Source organism: Lepidochelys kempii, chromosome 8, assembly GCF_965140285.1.
Source record: "Lepidochelys kempii isolate rLepKem1 chromosome 8, rLepKem1.hap1, whole genome shotgun sequence".
In the NCBI taxonomy this organism is placed as follows: Eukaryota; Metazoa; Chordata; order Testudines; family Cheloniidae; genus Lepidochelys; species Lepidochelys kempii.
The window spans coordinates 48,504,285-48,518,188 of NC_136387.1; the positions used below are offsets into that span (position 1 = coordinate 48,504,285).

General features: G+C 44.0%; 2 protein-coding genes across 2 annotated transcripts in view; one reads left to right on the plus strand and one right to left on the minus strand.

Moving 5' to 3' along the window:
* ADCY10 (adenylate cyclase 10) overlaps positions 1 to 13,904 on the minus strand; it is a 110,050-nt gene that overhangs the window by 81,451 nt on the left and 14,695 nt on the right. The gene's annotated exons all lie outside the window — the stretch shown is intronic.
* On the plus strand, positions 7,421 to 12,149 carry LRRC52 (leucine rich repeat containing 52). Its single transcript, XM_073358101.1, has 2 exons — positions 7,421 to 8,045; positions 11,887 to 12,149. The coding sequence occupies exons 1-2, from the start codon at positions 7,421 to 7,423 to the stop codon at positions 12,147 to 12,149; spliced, it is 888 nt and encodes a 295-aa protein (XP_073214202.1).

Below are 13,904 nucleotides of genomic sequence, written 5' to 3' on the forward strand. Positions count from 1 at the left end.
TCTATGTGTTAAACTTGCAAGCTGCTAATTGCGTTAGTACATTCTAAGACAGAGTCTGTTCTCAAAGCAATTCTTTGTAATAACAACTACTCACACACAGAGAGACTCAAAACAATACTCTGTAACAACAGAAACAGCACCCAGAGACTCCCTGCCCTTTTGTTGTATTCATCTTGCTTTGTTAACAATTGTGATTAAAATAAAGATAGAGGATGTATGTGGATGGATGCTTGGTGCGGATAATAACTGAATGATCAGGGAGGTGCCAGCCTAAGAATCAGTGTCCATCGGCTGAAGAAGGCATCAAGTGGAAATAACCAGAGGACCCCCCCCCCACCCCGAGGGCAGACTGGAATCCACTCAACAGCCTCAAGAATGGGAGAACCAAAGAACAAGATAACATCTAGCAGCTCGGAGCCGTCAGGAATGTGCTATCTGCTGATTGATTCAGCAACAGCACGATGAAGCAATTCCCACAGACTGGCCTAGGAATAAATTCCTATAAAAATAGACTCTAGAAAGTGAGAATTTTGGGGGGTCTGATTCTGCAAACCAACTTCCAGGAGCATCAGATGAGCATCTGACAAGGCCCCGCTCTCTCCTCATGTCCAGGCCACCTGGCCTGTGGCTTGGCATGAGCAACTCTAAGGCTGGTAACTATGATAACAACCTTGCAGAACCTGTGTGTGTGTGTGTGTGTGTGTGTGTGTGTGTGTGTGTGTGTGTGTGTGTGTGTGTGTGTGTGTGTGTGTGTGTGTGTGTGTGTGTGTGTGTGTGTGTGTGTGTGTGAATAAATATGAGATTGAATGGAAGGTTATAACTATAACTAACTGCTTACTATGATTCTTTCTGTATTCACAATAAATGTGGTATTTTGCCTTTTCCTCTTCAATAAGATCCTGCTGGTTTTTAATTTATTGGTACAACATCTTGATTTACCATTAAGACAATAGTGACGTGAGAATTCACCTCTCATATTTAAGTAGCAATTTTTCCATCCATGTTTTCAATGTCAAGTGTAAAAGCTTAAGAGTGCAATGTATTAAAAACAATAGCAACCCAATACGCTTAGTAACAGAGAGAGAGTTTACATAAACAAGCAACAGCATTCTTTCTTTAAAATGCAAAACCTTTTACATTTGGTATGTGTCTAACTGGAATCTTTACAGTACAGTCTTTAGCATTACTTCTTCCATCACAATCATAGAATTATAGAATCATAGAATATCAGAGTTGGAAGGGACCTCAGGAGGTCATCTAGTCCAACCCCCTGCTCAAATGTTAGATGGGGTAGGATCTGAGTTACTACAGAAAATTCTTTCCTGGGTATCTGGCTGGTGAATCTTGCCCATATGCTCAGGGTTTAGCTGATCGCCATATTTGGGGTCGGGAAGGAATTTTCCTCCAGGGCAGATTGGAAGAGGCCCTGGAGGTTTTTCACCTTCCTCTGTAGCATGGGGCATTTGCTGGAGGATTCTCTGCTCCTTGAAGTCTTTAAACGACGATTTGAGGACTTCAATAGCTCAGACATAGGTGAGAGGTTTTTCGCAGGAGTGGGTGGTTGAGATTCTGTGGCCTGCGTTGTGCAGGAGGTCAGACTAGATGATCATAATGGTCCCTTCTGACCTTAATATCTATGAATCTATGAATCAAAGCAGGACCAATCCCCAACTAAATCATCCCAGCCAGGGCTTTGTCAAGCCTGACCTTAAAAACCTCAAAGGAAGGAGATTCCACCACCTCCCTAGGTAATGCATTCCAGTGCTTCACCACCCTCCTAGTGAAAAAGTTTTTCCTAATATCCAACCTAAACCTCCCCCAGGAGGTTTCATCAAGAGAAGGTGCCCTTTACAGGAAGAGAAATAAATGGTCAATCTCGCCTAGTAATCTAGTCAGAGTTTTGACACACTGCATTTGTTCTCTCACCTGAAATTATTGACAAACTGCCCCTAAGTACATTACAGCCACAGCTAGAACCCTGCTGTTCTCCCATAGTACCGAAGAATAGGTGTATGGGTCATTCCTATCTTTTTTCCTGTTTCTGTCAATGGCTAAGCAGCATCATTCTGTCCCCCTTAGTTCCCACTAGGATCTTTACGTTGTATAATTTCAAAGAAAATGTAATTTTCTGGCACAAAAACCTGGAAGTCTCCAACATTAGGGCTTTGACCTTAGTCTCTTAGAAGTTTTGTTTGAAAGTTCAGAATTACTGTGATGGGGTCCTCGCACCACAGAGGCGCCTCCTACCGGCCTTCACAGGGAATAACTCTGCCAGCCAGTGTGCCCTCTTCAGGTGGTGCCCTATTATCATCTTCTCCACCTGCAGACTGGCCTCAGTCCAAGTACCGCAATGTCCTCTTCATGACTCAACCCTCCAGCTGACTCAACATCTGTATTTCCCCCTTCAAGCCAATCCCCAGTGGCAAATGGCAGAGATCCAGGCCTGCCCACTACTCCGTGTCCCGACCCAGGGATCCTATAGATAACAGCCTCCTGCTGCATCTCCTTAACTTCCTTCAATGCTACTTCAATTCCCTGGGCCACTTCCCCACACTCTGGTCCTTCTTCGCTCTTACCTCAGGGCATTCAGCCAGCAAGTCCCAACAGCCAGCCAGGAGCTCCCTCTTGATCCCCCTTCCCTGCCAGCAACTGTTCTGTCTCCAACGCTACCCTTGCTGCAGCCTGTTAAAAACACAGTCCTCCCTCCTTGGGGTCCCCACAGCAACGGAAACTGACTCTGCCCCTACAGAGTCTTTTGTACTAGCCTGCTAGGCCCTGATTGGCCGCTCTGTGCAGCCTCCCTCCAATTGGCTGTTTCCTGTGCAGCCTTCCTAGGCTGCGTGGAGGACTCTCCTCCCCTGCTCCTTTCTGGGATGTTGTATGGCAGGCCCCTGAGACCCCCATTAACCCCTTCCATGCCAGTGTGGGGTGAACACCCCATCACAGTTATCTTTTCATTCTGCTCCCTTTTGCTGAAAGAAGTCACGGTTATCTCATCTTCACCTACACAATATGATCCCATTCGTATCTTATTTCTGAATGTTGAGAATTATTTTTCTTTATAAACAAGAATAATGGGGTGGCTGTTATGTTCCCAGCATACATATAGAAGTTAGATAAAAACCTAAATACTCTTGCTGGAAGGCTGTAATGTAACATGACTTTATTTTTTACAATTCAGCACAATAACACACAAGACCCAAAAACAGGGAGAGACAAAGCAGGCTGCTCCCTGAGGCAGAGAAGCACCACTCAACCCGCCTTGCTTTGAGCTGGTTCTTTCCACAAAGACTCTGCTTGCATGCTTTCACACAGAGCCTCCGAGCAAGGTTGCCAACCTCAAAGCTTGAGTTTTTGCCAATCACATGTCAAAAGTACTTAAAATCACTTAGGTTGGCACCATTGCATTCTTCCACACCTCTCCCCTCCCCAGTAATACTCTCCCCAACCCCAAAAGTCCCCCCTCAAGGTGAGTCTGGGGTGTACACACAAAGGCTGCAGAATCCCTGTTTCCTTCCCTCCTTCCCTCCTTCCCCCCCTCACCCCACGCTACCCTCTCCCTGCTGCCTGCCTGGCTCTTTGTTTCCTGCCACAGACTGACAGGAGAGTAGCTCCCACCACCTCTGCTGGCTCCTCACTGAAAGCAAACAAGCATCAGGGAAGCAGCTGTGGGTAAGCCACTCCCCATCCCCCACACAACTCCACCCACTAAGACTGCCCACACGCATCACACCCCATTGGTTGTGCGAGTGCACTGCCTTGTAGGCCCTCACAGGCTTGCAGGTGCACCGCCCTTAGCGCCCACTCAGATTCTTCCCATCAGTTGCCCACCCCAGATTACTTCAAACAAAATACCCCACTTCAAAGTTATGGTTTATTAATACTCCCTTTACAGAGCACAAACCACTTCTTTAGTGTGTTGCGTTCACACCCACTGTGGGGCTGTGTAAGACTCCTGACAGATTTCCTCCCACTGTTCAGGAGGTCCCAGCCCTCCTCCTGGCCTGCCACGAAATGTCTGTACCGACCGCAGGAGGGTTTGTGGTTCCAGGATCGGACTCCTGAGTCATCTCAGGACCCATATGTAAATCTGTGGTAGAGATCATCCTCAAAATCGAGGGATCACCAATCATCATCAATCAGTCATATTACTGTGTGTGTGTAAACCACCAATGCACAACAACCACCTTAGTGGATCTAAATATTAACAAATCAAGTAAAGTAGTTTATTAATGAATGGAAGGCCATTTCTAAAAAAATTGTTAAGGATTCAATATTGCGCCATTGAAATCAACGGGAGCAGAATCAGGCCCCACAATATAGCCCTACAGTTGATTTTCATTTTAACGCTAGAAAATGAAAAAAAATAAAGGAAAAAGAAATTAGTCTGAGTATTAGTGATGCAAATACCCAGAGGTAAACACCGCTGTGTGTATTTTCCAGTATTACCTCCTTTGTAAAGCACTTTGAGAGCTACTGATTAAAAGCTCTATAGAAGTGATCATGAAATGAGAGAGTTTCATGATTTAAAAGAAAGGAAGGAGTGAGAGCAGCAGAATAAAGACAATGGACTTCAAAAAAGCAGACTTCAACAAACTCAGAGAATTGGTAGGTGTGGTCCCATGGGAAGGGTATCTAAGGGGGAAAGGGAGTTCAGGAGAGGTGCCAGTTTTGAAAAGAGATAATACTGTATTAAAGATACAACAGCTAACTATCCTGATGCAAAAAAAAGATGGGAAGAACAGGAAGAGACCAATATGGCTGCACCAGAAGCTCTGTAATGCCTGGAAATCAAAAAGGAATTGTATAAAAAGTGGAAACAAGGACAAATTACTATGGATGATTTCAAAAGAACAGCGCATGCATGTAGGGAGAAAATCAGAATGGCTAAAGCACAAATGAGTTACAACTAACAAAGGACATAAAAGGCAATAAGAGGTTCTATAAATACATTAGAAGTAAGAGAAAAGCAAAGGACAGTGTAGGCCCATTACTTAATGGGGAAAGAGAGCAAATAATGGACGACACAGAGACAGCAGAATTATTTAATGCCTTTTCTGCTTTCCACATTTACTAAAAAGATTTATTACCAGATGCTTACCACAATTACTATTGACAATAAGGGGAAAGTAATGCAGATCAGAATAGGGAAATAACAGGTTAAAACAGTGGTTCTCAAACTTTTGTACTGGTGACCCCTTTCACATAGCAAGCCTCTGAGTGCAACCCTCCCTTATAAATTAAAAACATTTTTTATATATTTAACACCATTATAAATGCTGGAGCAAAGCAGGGTTTAAGGTGGAGGCTGACAGCTCGCAACCCCCCATGTAATAACCTCACAACCCCCTGAGGGATCCCGCCCACCAGTTTGAGAACCCCTGGGTTAAAGAATATTTAGGTAAGTTAGATGTATTCAAATTGGCAGAGCCTGATGAAATCACCCTACATAAGGAACTAGCTCAAGCAAACTCTGAACCATTAGCAATTCTCTTTAAGAACCACACAGAGCATGGTGAGGTCTCAGGGGACTGGAGGAAGTCAAACACACTACCTATATTTAACAAGAAAAGGGAGACCCAGAGATTAAAGAGCAGTTAACCTAACTTCAGTAACTAAAAAGATACTGGAACAAATTATTAACCAATCAGTTTGTAGGCACCTACAGGATAATAAGGTGTAGCCAACATGAATTTGTCAAGAACAAATCGTGCCAAAACATTGTAATTTCCTTCTTTGACAAGGTAACTGGCCTAGTGGATGGTGGGGAGGGACGGCTGATTTGATATATCTGGACTTTCACATGGCTTTTGACACAGTCCCATATGACATTTTCATAAACAAACTAAGGAAATATGGTCTGGATAAAATTACTGTAAGATGGGTGCACAACTGGTTGGAAAGCCATACTCCAAGAGTACTTATCCATGATTCCCATCAAAGTGAGAAGACATATCAAGTGGGGTCTTGCAGGGGTCAAGTGGGGTCTCGAGCTGGGAGACGTTGCAAGTACTTTGGAGAACAGGGTTAGAATTCAAAATGACCTGGACAAATTGGAGAATTGGTCTGAGGGTTTCTATAAAGAGGATGGTGATCAATTGTTCTTCATGTCCACCAAGAGTAGGACAAGAAGTAATTGGCTTAGTTTGCAGCAAGGGAGATTTAGGTTAGATATTAGAGAAAACTTTCTAACTCTGAGGATTGTTAAGCACTGGAACAGGTTACCAAGGGAGGTTGTGGAATCCCCATCATTGGAGGTTTTTGAGAGGAGGTGAGACAACACCTGTCCAGGATGGGCTAGTTATACTTAATCCTGCCTCAGTGTGGGAGGATAGACTAGATGACCTCTTGAGATCCCTTCCAGCCCTACATTTCTGTCAAAGTAAGGAATAATAAATAATAATAATTAATAATAATTCGGGTATTTTCTAATTTTTGAGGTCTTGACTTTGCAACCTTAATAACGTTTTAAATGTACTTTGTGTGTGTAATTTAACATATATATTGCAGTGGCTCCTAAAGGCCACAGCCAGGTTGGTCCCCACTGCCGTTGGCACTGTGCAAACACATAAGTGACAGTTCCGGCCACAAAGAGCTTTCAGGCCAAAAGACAATGTAGATCTTCTCAATAAAAAGGTTGGTGTGCAGAGGACCATCAAGGGAAGGTTCTATAACACAAATGAAGCTAAAAGGTCTAAGCAGTTTAAAAATTTTACCTTGAGTGTAAGTGCATGTGAAAGTCTCTTTTGTGTGATCTATGTATCCAAGGAAAGGAAACAAAACCAAGACACACACACACACGAGCACTGTAGATATAGATACAAGCCTATTTGTTCTATCAAGCAGAACTATATATCTACCAGAGCAAATGAACACCCCCATTATATCACCATTACATAAATACACACTTGTATACACAGGCACTGCACTCACATGGACCTCGTTGCATCAAGCATTACACTCTTTCAGTACAGCCACACACACAGAGCTTTGTGCCCGCGTGAGACACAGACAGGCACATTTGTATATACACACACACAGATCTGCACTGCTGGCCAGGTTAGAATTCTCTCTCTGAAGCCAGGCTGCCTTAGCAAGCTCTGATGTCACAAAGGTGTCAACTGGCAACCAACGTGACTCGTAGATGTTCCCATTTGCAAGCAGCTCTTCTTTACTTTCAAGCACAAAGAGGGTGAGCTCTCTCTCTAAGCAGCCAAGTAGGCAAACCAGGGAGCTGCATGAGTGAGGGATACAGAGAGCTTCCAAACAGCCTCACAGCTCAACTCCTCTTCGGTCTTACTGGAATGAGAAAACTGCTTGCACAGGGCCGGTTCTTTGTAGCTCTGCAGGGCCTCTGCCCCAGCATTCTCTGAAGGGCTGAAGCAGTGTGGAGGAGCTACAGTAGATAAGGAGCCGTATCATGTCCCCTCCTAATGGCCACAAATCCCTGTGGCTGGTGCTTCTTTTTGGAATGGGAATGAAGGCAAAGAGCCTGAACTGTCCAGAAAAGTGTACCTGTGAATACCTGGAAGTGAACTGCACAGGGCAGCAGCTGCAAGATTTCCCCACGACCATTCCACTGGACACAAGGCAGCTGATTCTGGCTACCAACAACATCTCCTACCTGCCATCAGTGGAGCTGAACTTCCTAAGTGACTTGGTCTATCTGGACTGCAGGGAGAATGCCATTAGTGAAGATCTGGATTTTGCCTTTATCAGTCTCAACAAGCTCATCTACCTAGACCTCAGCTTCAACAACCTCACCCGGGTCACCTTCACCACTTTCTCTCAGCTCAGTAGCCTGGTGGTGTTGAAGATCTCGAACAACCCAAATCTGGTGGAGATTGAGAAGGATTCCTTTGCCAACAACACCTGGCTGAGGCACCTGGATGTGAGCCGGACTGGCTTGACGTTCCTGGATACTAGCATTGTCAAGGATCTGCCCAATCTGAAGTCCCTGGGTCTAAGTGAAAACCTCTGGAACTGTAACTGCTCCTTCTTGGACTTCACCCTCTGGATGAAAGAGAGTGGCGTTCGCTTCCCAGGTGAGGACTTTGTGTGCCAGCCCAGGCACCCCAAGATTTGGCTGGAACTAAGCAGATGGTTCTGCTTTCTGTATCAGAATGTCACTGTTACTCTTTCACATTATGGGCCAGATTCGCAGTTGGTGTAAAGTAGCACAGGTCCATTGAAGTCAACTGAACTGTGCCAATTTACCTTAGCATGGATTGGGCACTCTGACCATAACAATACACACACCATCAAATACATACAAGAGCACCCATTAATGCCTAGCTCATAGACTTTAAGGCCAGAAGGGACCATCATGATCATCTAGTCTGATGTCCTACACATCGCAGGCCACAGAACCTCACCTACCCATTCCTGTAATAGACCCCTAACTTCTGGCTGAGTTACTGAAGTCCTCAATTCATGATTGAAAGACTTCAAGTTACAGAGAATCCACTATTTACCCTAGTTTAAACCAACAGTGACCCATGCTGCAGAGGAAGGCAAAAAAAAAACCCAGGGTCTCTGCCAATCTGACCTGGGGGGAAATTCCTTCCTGACCCCAAATATGGCAATCAGTTAGACCCTGAGCACATGGTCAAGAGCCACTAACCAGACAGCTGGGAAAGAATTCTCTGTAGTAGCTCAGAACCATCCCCATCTAGTGTCCCATCTCTGGCCGGTGGGGATATTTGCTACTAGCAGTCACAGATGGGCCATGCCATTGTAGGCAGTCTCATCCTACCATGTGCTCCATAAACTTATCAAGCTCAGTCTTTAAGCCAGGTAGGTTTTTTGCTCCCGCTGCTCCCCGTAGAAGGCTGTTCCAGAACTTCACTCCTCTGATGGTTAGAACCTTCATTTAATTTCAAGCCTAAACTTGTTGATGGTCAGTTTATATCCTTTTGTTATTCTGTCTACATTAACCCTTAATTTAAATAACTCCTCTCCCCTCTGGTATTTATCCATCTATGTATTTATAGAGAGCGATTATATCTCCCCTCAGCTGCATACAAACAATGCGCATGAACACGCACACACACACAAGCAACCACAAAATGCTAAACTAACAATCAAGAACGGTCTTTAAGTGATAAGAAACAAGGAGATTGCTAGACCTTTAAAATTCCTGCTCTCGCCTCAGCTGGTGCCACTGTAGTCTGTGATCAGTTCAAAGTGCCATGTGTCTGTCCTGCTGTATTACCCACAGGCAGCTCTGAGGCAAGCTCTGGATGGGGAAAGCCGCTCCTCTGAACTTCCGGATGTTTCTAGAGTTCCATTCTGTTGTGTAGTTTTTTGCTAGTGGTGTTAAATTTCTGTGTTTCTAATGGTAGATTCAAAAAACCCCTCTTAAGTGAAAATGCAAGAGGTACCATTATTCCAGCCCTGGGGCCTCACACACCATTCCCAGCCCACCTCGATTCTGACCTCTAGTACGCTGCTTTTCCGACCCAGGGCTCCCCAAAGTTCTGCCAATGCATCCCCACCCTAACCTGTAAATCGTCCTGATGTTCCATTTCTGGGTGTCTCTCCTTGAACATAGACAGTCATTTGGGCTAACTATATGGCAATTTTGTTCTGTGCACCACAAGTGAAAATTTCATTGAGGCCACGGCTTCACTCTATTTTCATAGCCTGCCTATATTTTTGTTACATAAGCAATACAGGCAATTACCTTTTCCCTAAGAGTAAGAGCTGTTCTGCCGGAGCAGTGGTAAACCACTTCTCTAATCACACTGACTATCACAGCACTTTTATCTCAGTCATTTTTGCCCTGAATGCAGATACATTTTGTACAGCACTCAGTATTAAGGGCGTGATACAGAGCCCATACTGAACTCAGTGGGAGTCCTTTTATTAACTGCAGCAAGCTTTGGATCAGGCCCTACATTGAGGGGGATTGACAGAGTGTAAAATAGGACAAGTGTGATCGTACTCAGGAAAAAGAAAAGGAGTACTTGTGGCACCTTAGAGACTAACAAATTTATTTGAGCATCAGCTTTCGTGAGCTACAGCTCACTTCATCGGATGCTGTAGCTCACGAAAGCTTATGCTCAAATAAATTTGTTAGTCTCTAAGGTGCCACAAGTCCTCCTTTTCTTTTTGTGGATACAAACTAACATGGCCGCTACTCTGAAACGTACTAAGGAAAGTATCTCTTGTGCATGAGCTATTGTGGGGCTCCCATACGTTCTCTCTCATTCTCAAGGATGCCAGAGCAAATTGACTCAATTTACAACATGAAGTCCTGGATCAGGAAACCACATGAGCATCTGCTTAAATCCCTTTGACTCCAGTGGTACTTAAGCACACTCTTAAGTGCTGTTCTGAATAGTGATGCTTTCCTAAATTGGGACCTGAAAAATGATTTTTTTCTTAAGTCACCTGAAATGCCTAAATCCAGCTGTTGTTTTTTTTTTTCTACCTCAGATTATGTAACTGGATTGTAGCTGTTGCTTATGCACAGGGTAGAAGAGTCTCCATTTCACTTTCCCAGAGTCGTTTTGGTCCCAAGAGTAAGAGCATGTTTGAAATGTATGCTGGCTTTTCCCAACTCCAAATGTACACAAGCCCCAGTCTTTAAAGAATTACACACAGCACAGTGCTGAGAGGGGATTCTGACAATGGTAATTGTTTAAGGATTGGCCGAGCAAGACCCTCTGTAAAATCAAAGAAAGGAAGATTGGAGGCTGATGTTATTCAGGGCAGAGTTAAGGTTATTTGAGTACCTGCTTTGGGGCAGGAAGCTCTTTTGTTTGCCTGTAAGTGCTACACATGCCTATGGAGCTGTGTAAAGAACTAATCATAGTAATAACATTGTAGATAGGAGAAAGTGCACCGGAAACTTATACAGGAGTGTAAGAAACCATGTGTATTGATTACAGGCACCAAAACAAAAGAGGGTTACAGCAGATGACTGGGTGCACCAGTCTTGAAGCCCCATGCAACAGCTGTGGGAAACTGGGGGCTTTGGTTATTTGTGTTTAATAATAAATGTGTTTTTCTTGCGCGAGGTCAATCTCCATATTCACATCACAGATTTCATGTGCATGTTGGAGACATTCACATGGTGGGGCAGAGGGAGAAGGAGCAGCTTCTGTTAGGACTGAGGGGGAGAAGAGGGATTTTCCCTATTAGCATCACAGCTGCTAATCATGGGTACCAGAGAGGGATGAATAAAGAGTTGACAGAAAGGGCAGAAGGCCTGTGTGTCAGCTCTCATTCTCTTCCCTGTCAGGCTTTGCTACCTTCCAGCAACACTTTGTGTGTGAAACAGGCAGGAGGTTTTATGTTTCCCTGGGACTAGGGTGAGAACTGCAGTTAAACTTTAATGCTGCAGGTAAACATATCCAGGCCGAGTGCCTTTGACCAAGAGCACCTCTCTTTCCAGCTGGGAGGGAAATAAGAAGCTCCCTACTCATGTGAGCCACTGCCATAGATACAGATGAGATGGGACAGATAAGATGCATGTTCTATGCATCCAAACCCATCCCACCAGCGAAGGGGGACTCGAGGGAAGCTGCAGCTGATGGGCAATTCAGGCAGCCCAGCTGTACTGCAAAACAATGCCCTAGCCAGGCCTGTTAAAAGCTTCTGATGCCTCATAAGGGAACAGAGCACCAACGTTTTATGCAGAGCTGTGTTTGGATCCACATGCAGAACTGAAGTTGCCCCAAGTTTGGGGCTGTTCAGGCTCATCCTGAATGTTATTCAGATACAGAGATAAAACCACACTGATTTTACCCTCCCCAGCATCCTTTATTACTAGGGACATTTGCGTGAAGATAAGTTATTTTTCTACGTTGCCTCCAGACTCCTATTTACTGTTGCTAAAGGCACACACAAGAGAGGATTTCTTCTGTGTTTCCCCTACAGATCCTGAGAACATCACCTGCTACAGCCCCGCAGCTCTATATGGCTGGTCAATGCCTGAGGTGGGGTCGAAGCTCCACTACACATGTCTTCTCCATTTATACGATACGGACTATGCCTTCCTGGGTCTGATTGGCTTCTGTATATTCTCTGCCGGCACTGTGGCAGCCTGGTTGGCTGGGATGTGTGTAGTGCTATACGAATTCCACACAACAAAGGGGGGGAATGATGACGACGAAGATGAAGACGAAGAAGCCACTATCTAGAACTAGCCTCTGAAGTCCTGGTGAATAACTATGCTGGGATGCCACAGAGACTTATACTAGACATCCCTTTCTCTTGGTCCCCCTGGGCTTTCCCTCTATCTCCCTTTCCAGATGAGATTCTTGTGACCCAAAATATAACTGCAGGAATCCTTTTGCTGTAGTTTAACCCTCTTTTGGGGAATTTCTTCCTTCCTCCTTCTTTTCTCCAAAATTTCTTTCTCCGCCTGGGCTTGGGCCATTGACAAACTAATTGATGCTTGCCAAAAGTATGGTAAGTACTCATCTATCAACCAGCCAGATAATTAGTACTTGTTATTTATGGAGTGCTCCAAAATAGCTAAGAACCTTACTGAATATGTAGGAAGCCATGAGCAAAGACATTCAAAAATAGGGGCCTAAAGTCAGGCTCCAAAATTCATATTTAGGCTCTTGAACTACGTGTCCTGATTTTCAAAAATGTTGAGCATTCAGTTGCACCAATGGAGATCACTGGAAGTTGCTGGGAGCTAAATGCTTTTGAAAATCAGGTTATTTATTTAGGAGCCTAAATAGGGATTGAGGAACCCAACTTTAGGCTCCTATTATTGAAAATTTTGGCCATGGCTCCTGTCCCAGAGAGCTTGCAATCTAAGTATGATTTGTAAAAGATATACAAGTTAGTCCCCAAAAGATACTGGAGATGAAGCAGCCAAGTGTTACAGAAAGATCATCATAGAGTGACCTCTAGCTGATATATATGTTTAACATCTCCTTAATATTGCACGCAGGAAGAGACAATTACCTGCTGAGAGCAGCTCAGCTTAGCTCTTACTGGCTGAAACTAATAGCATGTCTCCTAGAATCTTACTTGAAAGATTAATGTAGATTGGTTTGGACATGAGCTGCTGAATAACAAACTGCCTGAAGGACAATAAATATATGATAATGATAAACTGCACTGTACTGAGTTGGGGAAGTCCAGTAGGGTGCCGCAGTGATCTGTTTGGTCTGCACTTCCTTAACAGCTTCATGAAAGATACTAATTTAGGAGGAGCTGAAAATAACTATAAAGACAGAACTAACTCAAAGAGACCCAGAGTGACTAAAAATGCAGATAGAAAATAATAATAGTTATAATAAAAAGATTAGTCTTGTGAAAATGAAACTAACACATATGGGGAGTATTATTCTTTGGATTGCAGTAGCACTTAAGGTGTCCAATCAGGGCCCCATTGGGTTAGGTGCTGTGTACGTATATAATTACGCAGTCCCCATCTCAAAGAGTTTACAATGAAAGGGCTAGATTCCACAGTATGCATCCGATGAAGTGAGCTGTAGCTCACGAAAGCTCATGCTCAAATAAATTGGTTAGTCTCTAAGGTGCCACAAGTACTCTTTTTCTTTTTAGGGCTAGATTATGAATCCCTCATCCCTAGTGTGCAGTTACTCAAATAAGTATTGCCATTGACTTCAGGGGGACTACTTGTGTGAGTAATTGGTCACCAATATGAATAGTAGGTTTACAGTCTGGCCTATACTGATCTGAAATCTAGATATTCAACAGGGGAGAGAAATCTAGAAACAGAAATGTTGCTAGGATACTACAAATTAGACCTGAGTTTGCATTGAGAGTGGCTTATTTGAGTTTAGTTTAAACTGATTCCTAATTGACTTAAGCGAAACTGAAATAAGCCTTGTTTAAACCAAAATCTGAGTGTCCACGAAGGCTTTTGCACTGGTTTAACTAAACTAGTTTAAAATGATGCCTTACATTAA